The sequence below is a fragment of the Polypterus senegalus genome, chromosome 2, assembly GCF_016835505.1.
Source record: "Polypterus senegalus isolate Bchr_013 chromosome 2, ASM1683550v1, whole genome shotgun sequence".
NCBI lineage: Eukaryota > Metazoa > Chordata > Cladistia > Polypteriformes > Polypteridae > Polypterus > Polypterus senegalus.
The window spans coordinates 69,153,061-69,165,106 of NC_053155.1; the positions used below are offsets into that span (position 1 = coordinate 69,153,061).

General features: G+C 37.0%; 1 protein-coding gene across 2 annotated transcripts in view; it reads right to left on the reverse strand.

The window, feature by feature from the left end:
* Positions 1-1,383: 1,383 nt before the first annotated feature.
* The window catches only part of slc9a2 (solute carrier family 9 member 2), a 97,394-nt gene continuing 86,731 nt past the window's right edge, over positions 1,384-12,046 (reverse strand). For both annotated transcript variants that reach the window (XM_039743899.1, XM_039743898.1), the window contains 4 exons: positions 11,072-11,171; positions 10,053-10,175; positions 8,356-8,443; positions 1,384-2,017 (listed from right to left, as the gene is read on the reverse strand). In XM_039743899.1, coding sequence (XP_039599833.1) covers positions 1,626-2,017; positions 8,356-8,443; positions 10,053-10,175; positions 11,072-11,171 — 703 coding nt within the window. In that variant the 3' untranslated portion in view covers positions 1,384-1,625. The remainder of the gene's footprint in view (positions 2,018-8,355; positions 8,444-10,052; positions 10,176-11,071; positions 11,172-12,046) is intronic.

Consider the following 12,046-nt stretch of genomic DNA (forward strand, 5'->3'; position numbering starts at 1 on the left):
TGCACCCTGCATGACCTTACCCCACAATGACATCATTCCTGTGGTCTCCACATTAAACTTATTTTGAAATAGCTTTTTGATATGTCTGAACAATATATATTTGTTTGTTTGTTATTTTTATTTACATGTCAATTGATTGATTGGATATTATTTTCCCTGTGAGTCTGTATCATTGTTTTTATGTCTCTGCTGGTGTATGCCTCTGAATTTCCCCTCAGGATTAATAAAATTTATCTAATGTAATCTAGTTAAGTTAATTTGAAATATCTACTCATTGTTACTTGGACTTATGACATTTCCTAATAAAATCTCTGCAATATGTACTAATGTGAGTTGTTGTCTTGCATTCCAAAGACAAGGCTAAATCTCAGTATTTTAGCAAAACCAGCTTTATTCAACTCAAAACAGGAACAGCAAGGTTATTTATTGAAGTGGGATCTTCCATTTTACTATACAGACACAGCAAGCAGGCAGAGTCTGGGCCAAGTGTGGCCAAGTTATAATGTTCCCTGCATCACCCATCAGGCAACCAGCTCTTTGCACGTGGCAGTGATCAACTTGTAGTTGTTTCTTTGGCACTGGTAACCTGCAGTTGCCTTGGCGACGGACAAGCAACCCTCAACAGACGTGGCAGTCACACTTCTGTGTGTTGTTCCATTGGGGAAGGTCTCAAAAGAGACAATTGCTCTTCTGTGTGTCACCCTGTTGGGGAAGGTCTCAAAAGATTTCACAATGTATACAGAGGTAAGTGAATAGGGAGAACTTAATTCAACCTTGAATTCTGAGTAGAAAAAACCCACTTGTTGCAGCCTATGGAACAGGGTGGAGCGGGATGTTGATGATCCATCATCACAAACCATTTTCATTGGGCATTCCTTAGCCTGCTTTCCTGTTTAACACAATGTTTAATGACAAGGATTATGCTGTAGCAAAGTCACTCAGTCTCAGAAAATGTGATAAGCAAATCTAACACATTTACTCTGTCACTTTTGTCATACTTAAACATATATCCATTTTCTAAGCCTGCTGTATCCTAGGGAAGCTCTAGACAAAGTTCCAGTCCGTCTCTGTTTGAACACCCTGACACAAACTTCGGCCAATCTAACATCGGCAGTCCATATAACAGGCATGTCTTTGGACTGTGGGTGGAAACTGGAGCACCCAGAGGAAATGAAGGTGGACATGGGGTAGGATATGCAAACTACATACAAGGTAGATTTGGGATGTGAACCTGGCTTACCTGTTGCGAGACAGTGGGTTTAAATGTCAAGACACCTATAGTGTTTTCAAAGGCCTACTACCACTAGCATTATCGGAGTGTTAAATCCATTCCTCCATCCCCCACATCCCAGGGTCATTACAAATATAATAAGGTTAAATGCTTTGCCTTGAAAGTAAGCAGTTCTATACTTTAATACATTTGTCATCTTTAATTTATGTGAACACTTTAAGGTTCATTGCCTATAAAAAAGAGGAATAAAGTTTCCATAAAACCCATCTTCCTCATAGTTGTGAGCATGTTTTCTTTCTTCATATAATTATAATAAAAACGTCATAACATTTTAATCATATTTTCAGGACTTGTATGTGAGATGAAGTGTTATACAGGAATTAAATAAACCATTTTAAGGTTTAAACTGATCCCCTGCTCTTTTAAGCAAAGGGTGAACAGCTTCCGTGTCACTGTTTTCTTCAGATGTTCGATCTGCAGCCGCTACATGTCTTAGCTGAAGCATCTGTTCATCATCTTCATTCTGCAATACTTTCTCGTTGACTGATCCAAACCGTCGCCTTGGTGTAAGAACTACTTTATTTGACTTTGCTAATACTGGACTTGAATTATTTTGGCGTGTACTGTTTCTTCCTTGATTCACAAAATCTACAATAGGAGCCCTTCGTGTGTCTATGTGAACTTCATCCACAGTGTCCAATGTGTATCTCTTGGGTTTATGCAAAGCTCGAGGTTGTAGGTGGGACTTTGCAGGAGGATAGTCAATCTCAGAGTCTTCTTCATCCGCTGAAAAGAAGGTAACAAAAAATGTAAAGCAGTGTAGGGAATGGTAGTGACTTACAAATTCTAAAACTTTTTTTTTCTTCCTAACCAATCTAATTATGCAATTGTCATTACGCTATAGCTTATTAAGTTTATTACATAGAAAATCACCCGAAAAATCCCGGACCATCGAGAAGTGTGCGAACTGACGACATGAAGAATCATCTTTGCACCGAACTGGAATTGTCCCCGCATAAATCAAAGTCATCCAGACAATCTGGATCTACATAATTAGATCTGGGCCACCCTGTATATATATAATATAATAAACCTCATGTAATCATTCAGGATGGACAGTGTTATAAGGTAAATCTAGTTATTACTTATGATCTTAGCCAATTATCCTTGACAAATATTAATCATCAGTTTCTGACATGTGGTATAGTGGGAATCATATATATTCTGTAGTTGCGTTTTTCTTCCTACTTTCTTTGTCACCAGTTTTCTTCTGCTTTCAGCTCTTCCAGGACCTTGATTTAAAGGGCAAACACATCATCCTTTGCTCTAATGATTTTTTTTGCCCCTATACAAATTTGGCAGTCATAGTATACCTACAGTATATAAGGTCACTCAGATAATAATTAATTAAAAGTATTGTGCAAGTATACAGTTTTGAAAAAAAAGCACTGAGAAAGAATAACAATAATAATAATACATTTTACTTATAAAACACCTTTCCCATGTTCATGGCACTAAAGTAAGTATCACTTTTCTTATTTTTTATCTGCCTCCGTTATCTTCATTAATTTATTGAAATTGATGAAGGTGCACAAACAAGGCCCTAACTAATTAGTCTCATTAGCACCTAGAATCTGCTGATCAGTAAGCAAGAGTACTGTACCTGTGAATGAAACAAGCAAGATAAATGTTATAATTAACAGAAAAAGTACCTGACCAAACCAACAGAAAAAACGCAAAATCCTTTGAGTAAAGCAAACGCCTCAACAGCTAAAAGGACACGTTGGCTCTTCTTCACACTATGTCTTGAAAAAAAAATCACTTTCTAGTCAAAGCAATTGGGCTTGCTCAAGCTTACCTGTCCTCCCTAGCTTATCCTTCTAGCAATGTTTTTTCAGAAGTTTTTTGTATCTAAATATATAGGTATATATTTAAGGAATGAAGCTCTAATAGTGCACAAAAGAGAATGAATATATTAGCATGAAGAGTATAGAATAATTCTCTGCACAACCACATGAATCACACTGATTGAGCAGAATTTCTTAAGTGTAATCTCATACTTGAAAGCATGGGTGGAAATTACGCCGAGAGCCAGGGAGCACTTCTTCAATCGGAGGGTTGTGGGAATTTTTAACAAAATACCATGTCATGGAGTTAAAGCAGAAACTTTAAAAAAATATATTGAATAGAAATTTAAGTGGTAAGCAAAAGGCAAAATCTCTTTAATAGAAGTTTTAAAGACCTCATGTATAAATGGTGCATATTCACAAAAATGTTGCATACGCCCATTTCCACGCTCACTCCTACATGTATAAAAACTAAATTTGGTGTAAAGCCACATACATTTTCCCGGCAGCCTCACACCATGCGTATGAACCTTTCTGCTCAGTTTTGCTAACTGGTGGCACCCAGCGTCAAAGCAGTGCTACTGTCTCTGTGTCGTTTCCCTTCTTTTTCATATTATAGTTAATACACCGAAATTAAATGCATATTGTTTAGAAATTTAATTCACTTGATTGTAATCATTCTGTAACAATATAATGGTGCACAGAATGGATAAACTATTCCAACTACCATAGCTGTTTTAACATTGTTTGAAGACATCACAAATGGAATAATTAGAAGAAAATGAATATTTATAGATGCTGATGACTGGCTTCTAAGTCGATTTCGATTTCCAAGAGCTATCCTCTTGGAGCTGTGTGCTGAACTGGTGCAGGCCTTACAAAGGCAGACTTTGAGGAATTGTGACCTACCTACCCTTTGAAAGTTCTGTCCACTCTCAGGGTTTTAGCCACAGGACCTTTTCAAAGTGAACTTGCTGACCAACTGGATATTTCACTAACATCACTGAGTCACGCCAACTGTTTAGGTGGATATTATCTGCTTGTCATCCAGATATTTAAAATTTCCTGATACTGTGGTTGCACTGACAAACATCAAAGTGCAATTCGCCACAATGTCTGGTTTTCCAACTGTAATCGGAGCAGTCAACTGCTCTTGCAACAGCTCAGGACAAGAATGAGCTGGCATTGCATCATCCATAGCTGGAAGGCATGTATAAACTTCAACTCTGCACAGACACAGGTGCTTTTTCCACCTAGTATGGCAAAAGGCAAGCAGTTCTTTTAAGGATAGCGAGTCACCTCAAAGAGCCATGTAAAGAGCAGAGAAGGTATCCATTGTGACACTTGGTGCCAACGCTACAATATAAAGGTGCCTTCAGAGAATGAATTTGCTTGTGTAAATAGAAAGTATTTCCACACTATTATTGTGCTGCTCTATGTCCATAGAAAGTGTGTTGCATTGTGCAAACATGTAGTGTGCTGTATAATGTGGCACACAAGCGTGGCTTGCCTGTACCTAAAGAGATGCGGTATGATGACCCTGACCCACCAAATGATCAGCCAAATTGGACAGTGTTACAACTTTGTTTGAATGTAATTAGCAGAATGTAAAACAGGTAATCAGATGCAGCATTTATTTTTTAATCAATTAATTTAATTTGTGGTCAATATCATATAGAACAGTCTTTATATTCCTTAGTTCATTGGCCAAATCTCTTAAAGCATCCACTATTGAATTTTGTGACTCCAGAACAGCATCTGTCAGCACACTGCCAGATTGTTGCCTAGCAGTTTCCGAGGAAGAGGTGTGTGTGCAGCCAGCATTCAAAGATGTGCTGGGCACAGCAGCACAATCACAACATGGATTTGTGTCATCGACACATGGGTCAGTTTTTGAAATATTGTCTGAAATTTAATAAACAGACGGTGGGTTGTGACTCGCTTTTCACGTCGACTTTGATATCTGACCACTTTCTGAACTTGAACCTTTGAGTGTCTCCACCACAGTGTATCACTCAAACACTTTCATTTTGTTGTTTATACCACTGCTTAAGCCAACAAATAGTATGTTTTTCCTTGCCTCCACATCGTATTCACTAAAATTCTTATTTTTTCCACATGCTTTTGCTATTTTAACAAAGTACTAAATGGAAGAGGGTAATTATATTGATTTGCATATTCAAATGCAAAATTCTAGGAGGAGTCGTGGTGAAGCTGTAGGCGCATGTATGTGTGTTAAATTTCACGTTCATTGGGAATTACAAAGGGGAAGTACATGGAGCTAGATGCATGCACAGTTTTATGCATCTTGATTTTTTAATGTGTATTCACATTTCTAGTTTTGTCCGTACACCATGTTTTAGTGTGAATTCTACACATGGCGTAATCTATGAGGTCCCTGATCTCTTTAAGCATCTGCCCCAGAAAGTTCTTACAGTTCATCCATGCCACATCATTAGACTTGTTATGCTACCACAGTTTTTATGATGATGGGCAATAACAGTGAGGCTATAGATATTAATGAAGTAGCAGCCAGAAAGTTGCAGTGACAGCAACCTGTCCCTGAACACTGCCCAGTGTGGTGATACATGTTAGGGTCTGTGGTAGTGCACATTTTGAAAATAAAAATAGTGTGTTTAGGCTCCAGGAGGGTGTGTATGATTGAGGAGTTGAACATCTGAAGAGTGTTTGGCACCCTGCAGGTCATAATTACGATGCCATACACACATGAGCCTGAGGTGAACAAGGAAAGATTGAGAATAAAGAATTGAGGAAGTAAGAAGGAAGAAAAGAATGGAGTGCAAAATCGGTTGGGGCAAAAATGGAGAGAAAGCAGCAAAGGGGTCAGGAAAACACCCATTGTGGAGCAGCGTGATGGGCGCTCTAGATGTAGATCAGATTGCTCCTGTTGCACTGTAGACAGTAGCAGTGATCAGGACTTCTACAGATCCTGCAGATGCCAAGATAAAAGGGTAGATGGAGTCAGGTTCAGTACATCCTGGTGGACATTGACAGATGATAGCTGGGAGTTGAGGAGGGGCTCCTAGGGATCTAGTAGATGGCAAGGTGATAGGGAAGACAGAGTCAGGCCCGTCATATCTCAATGTACGTTGAGGAGCCCAGGACTGGTGTCAGAGGAACAGGGTCTCTGTCCCACTGAGCATATCTGGGAGGTGGGTGAGCAGGGCGAGAGAGAGCAAGCACTAGACAGATGATTTGAAAAGACTGATTCTGGCTTGTTTTTATCTTTGCTTTTAATGCATTATTTATTGTTATTTCTTTGAACTTTTATTTCTTCACTGGAACAATTGGTTTTATTGGGATTATTTTTTTATCTATGAAAAGAAATTGAACTGCATTCTGTTGTTGGACATTTTGTAAATAAAAGCACTTTGCCCCATTCAGATTGTACTGTGTCCTCATTCACCCTAGGTGTATCTTGGTTTCATGATTCTCAATGTGCCAGCTGTGGGCAACCCAGGCATCACACCCAGACAAAATTTTGTATTCTTGACATAATGACAGACAGATCCCAATCCTGGTCAGAGTTAATTGAGCATCATTGAAAACTTTTACTTGCTAGAGATTCTTTCAGTTAAATATTTTCATCGATAAACAGCAAAATCAGTCATACAGGTAAATATTTTAGCTTTATTGTAGTCTTTGTTTTCCTTCCATTTCCCATGCATTTTTAACAGTGTTGCTAAACTCTGTTTATTTGATTCCTTCATTATATTAGAGACTCAATGTGTATAACAGCCATTCAGGGTTATACCAACAGTTCTTAATAAAATGGCTCAGTAATGAAAAACATTGGTGATGGTACACTTGATCGTTTTTGATGTTCATAGCACTACAAGAATACCTACATTGATGTTAAAAGTAAGTACACCTATTTTTCTTCTATAGTGTTACATTTCAAGACATGACTAACGCTCATCTGGTCTTCAGCATGTCATTCAGTCATTTAAATTTAATGTCAAATGACAAACAGTACATAACAGATTTTACTGTGTCATTTTTTCAGCAAAAAGTAAATCAACATGTAGAAACCTGTCTAGACAATTAAGAACTCCCTTACTGCCTCCAAATCAATTCATAAGGTATTTAAATACAGGTGCTGTTAATCAAGTGCACTCAGAATGTGTTGCCTCCTCAAAATCAAAGGAAAACCTTTGGCAGTTTTGTTCGGAGCAGTCAGGTCAATTACAAGGTGTACATTCACCTTGGGGAAATGATTAAAACCATTTCCCATTAATCTGAACTTCATTTTTTCAGTAAGAAAGATTATATACACATGAAGAACATTCAAGACAGTTGCTAGTTTCTTTCTTCAGAAGTGGATATACCAGCAAACCCACCCAAAGATCTAACTGTATAATTCTCAAAGAAATCAGAGATAACTGAAGCTTCTTCCAGGGATCTGTAGATCTCTTTCAACATGGTCACTGTTACAGTCCATTACTCCACTATCAGAAAAAGACTAAACAATTATGGATTATTGAGACCACCATGAATTCCACCATGAATTCCACTCTATACCAGAGTATTCTAAAAGAAAATGTGAGTACATCTGGCCAACAGCTTTAATTTAGCTAAAACAGGATCATAGTCCTGTTACACAATCCAAAGCAGACCCGCCACTTTGTTGCAAATGTAGTGACAAAGCAGAATCTGTTATGTTCTGTTTTTCATCTGAGGTTAAATTCACAAGTATGTGAAAGCATAATTTGAAGCAGAATATATTAACGTTTTTACGTCACAGTAAGCACATGTGCACTACATGCATGTAAAGATACAGTCTGAAACTTGAAAAATGTATTTCTTTGCATGACATAATGCTCACTGCGACTTTGGCTTTCATCTTGACAGTGTTATTCTCCATCCATCCATCCATCCATTTTCCAACCTGCTGAATCCGAACACAGGGTCACGGGGGTCTGCTGGAGCCAATCCCAGCCAACACAGGGCACAAGGCAGGAACCAGTCCTGGGCAGGTTGCCAACCCATCACAGAGTGTTATTCTCTTTAATCTATTTTCTATAGGTATATTAAAGTATTTCCTGATAAATGGTATTTTTGAAGACTTCTATGAAAAGGATTATTGATGATAGTCATAATAGAAATAATTACAATGCCACATAAAAACCTCAGTGAATTTCCATAGCCAGAGATAGGTTTTGGTATCAAAACACATTTTTCTAAGCTTTCCTATTCAAATTGCATCTTTAAACACAATTACATTTCTCAGTACCACTACAAAAACACATGTTTTACCTGATGAATTGATTTTTCTCTGTTTCAGTTTTTTCTGAAGACTTTGGCCCGTAGGAAGTGAAAGGTATCTCTGAGACTTTATTGGCTTCTGAGAAAAGAGGGATTGATCATGTAAAATTCACCATAGGCAGTCAGAGAGATAAAGGCAGATGAAATACAATTTAATACAGATTCGGACAGAGTAGTTCCATGTTTTTCATTGCAATCGATTGCTTAAATCATGGTTCAATTAATATGTTAGAATGAAGACGAATAGAATTGAAATGATATACATTCTTGGATAGAGGAAAAGGTAGGGAAACATGATGATGATGATGAAGTTGTTCTAAACCCTCACTCCACACATTAAGTGAAAATATTGCAAAAGAGACTGTGAATCAGGTGGTACTATCATTGTTTATAAATGACATTAAATCGAGGGGAAGTTTGCCCCATCTTAAACTTACGTGTGTTTAATGAATTTAGACAATTTTAAATTTGATGGATTGTTCAAAGATAGGTTCCCCTTTTTGCAATCTTCCTTTAAAAAGTTATGCCAATCTCAAATTTTGACTGTACCATTTACATAATCATGCAATACTGTACTAGTATATGCAGAGAAAAACCAACACAGACATGCAGAGAAGATGTACTGTATATTTTGCACACACAACAACATGGTATCAGACTCGAATACAAGATACAGGATCCATGAGGCATGAGCACTAACCACTATCCTGCTTTGCATAATAATAACAAAACTAATACAAGACAATATGCTAAACAAACAACTTAACATTCTCAGACCAATTTAATCCAATTCAGGCTCACAGGGATCAAAAGCTTATCCTGGCAGCACTGGAAAGGGCACCAGGCCATGAAAGTGCCCACTCAAAAAACATAGAATCCCAAATAGCGTACACTTATTTTTTTGGGACAAAAAAACCCACATTGACAAGGAGAGAATTCTGAGTGCATGAGGCAGGCGTGCTAATCCCTGAACCACTATGCTAATTACATACCTTCAGGGTAAAAATAAAAAAGAGTAAAACCAGACCAATATGGAGATATGCCAAAGGATATTTGCAATTGTGGTTTTTAAATAAGTAATTCTTAAAATTCTTCATTGACTGAATCTAATTAATCCAGCTTCTAGGGTAATTTAGAGCCTAAGTCAATTATGGTGAAATCAGGCACAATTCAAGTACTCATCTTAGATTAGGTACCAGTTCTTCAAAAGGCCCAATCATTCGCATTGGGCTACGTTATTCACCAGTTAATCTAACATACATTGGGAGAATGTTCAAACACCACAATGGCAGATTCTTGAAAATGTGAGCCTCTATCACTAACCATTACACCACCATGCCGTCATAATTGTAATATAAACCAAAATGTGATCTTACAATGTATGACCCTTTTTCAAACTTGCATACTAGTATCTGGTTACTGTGATTGCTTTCTTGGAGCAAAATAAGAGTTTTAGTGTATTTCAAATAACTAGTGTTATATCTGATAATCTGTTTAAGCTCTCTGAACTGTACCCAGTGCTGAGCACTATGTAGAAAAAAGTGGAACATAATTTAATTGAGTAATTCTTTGACAATGAATGAGTTTTCACAGCAGAGATGCTACATGTCACTCACTTTGAAACAGCTGTCAGTAGATGATTGTATATACTATATCTGTGCAGCTTGTTAAACTTTCTTTATACTTACAGGCTTTTGAGCCAACATTGTGCCACTCCTCCTCAAGCTCCTTCTGATGCTTGCATGTCTGCGGATAAGGATCTCTTGTGCCCGATTTTCTTCTGGCAAAGAATGTCGAGTGTAAGACAATGTCTGAAAAAATATCATTTATGTTTTTAATGTAAAAAATCAGCACCTCTTATTATTGAGCAATAAGCCCACAGAAAGTCACTTAGTGACCAGCTTGACCACAGACCAATTTTAAGGCATCTCTTAATAAAATATGCAGAAATGCAAATATTGTAGCAAAGAGAACCAGATACAAATAACAACTATTGAAAGCAAACAAAAAACTCCTACATGTCATTTTAGGTATCTCTTGGTACAAACTAAATTACAGTCTACTAAATAATATATTCTTTCATAGTGATGCTCATCTCCATTCTTTTCTTCAAATAACATTATATCAGTCTGGTCTCAATACTGTTTCATTGCAGAACCATCTATCTTCAGCCTTTACTCAAGGCAAGGCAACTTGCAACATCAAGACATCTTTCACTTATTTACATAAGTGTTTACAATTGGGGCACAGGCAGTTTAAATGACTTGCCTGAATTACACAGTGAGAGAGAGAAGAGTGCTAAACCAGTATCCTTGTGGTTTAGTCTGAGTTACTATATCACACTACCTTAAATTTAACAAAGTTGCTTATCAGGCCAGCACATCACCATATTCCACATGGCCACATCACATATGCACAATCTCAGTGAATTGAGGAATGCAGCAGACAAATTGAGGCAAACCATCATTCCTTGGCACAGCACAGCTGCATACCTCATTATGCCCCTCCTCCCGTATTTGTTTCACATATATATGAGTCTAACAAGCTTGCCTGATTAGATAATAGCTGAGTTCTTCCTGATAAGTTTTAAAATCTTTCAGGGTTTCTGCTTCATTTACTGTATGTAACTCTATACTTTTGACAGATTTCCATAATTCTTAGTATGAAGGAATGCCTCCTGGAGTATGACGTTTTTCACATTACCTACCCTCTGCCGTATCTTGTACATATTTTTAGACAGTATGTCTTGCATGTTGCGTACTTCTTCAGGCAAAAATTTTCTTGGTTTAGAGGGCTTTTTTTCCAAGCTGATATTAAAAAAGAAAAGTGAAACAAATATAATTATTAAGAAAATACCCTGCATAATCTAAAACCAAATTTTTCAAAATGATATGTTTGATTTTCTTAAGACAAAATGGTGGCAATTCTATACTTCTTAACTGAAATAGACGAAAAATGGTAGAGCATTTCCTTGGCTATCTTGTGTGTGTTAAAAAAATTTTGCATGTTGTTAATGTTTGCATTGTATATGACCAAAAATGTATTTGACCAGTCTTTGGTCAAATGCTTTTAGTGAAACTTCATCCAGCACTAAGTTACATAAATTATATCTTTGAGAGTTTATGCAGTCTCTTCAGAAACAACTGTATTATTCAATGTGTTTCTTCAAATCATAGAGTGAACTACAAAATGAACAGAGTTATTACTCTTGTCGAAAATACTCTGACAGACATCTCAAAGAGAGACTTTTTAAGTCAAGGCTCACATAAACTTGTGAGGGCAACAAGGATACTATAACAATTGTATTTAACTACTGTGCTTTGCAAGCAATTTGACCTACAAATCAAACACTATAGACACTGACAGAATATAGTTTATATTTTTGTTTAAGAGGCATCCAAGTGGTAGTTCAGAAGGAGTTATGTAATAAAAACAAATAAGGAGCAATAAGCTGAATAAGACTAAAGTAAAGTTAGCAAAAGAAAAGACTCAACAGAAATGAGAAAAGAAAACTTGAGCTGGCTAGAAATGAGAAATTACTCTATCTTTGAAGAATGAGTAACGGCCAAGGCTGAATTTCAGAATTGCTACAATTGAACAACAAGATGTTGTCAAAGAAAGAACATGTGATTATGTGCATATTATTTCCCGTGAAAAGTCTTGTATGTCATACAAGACATTT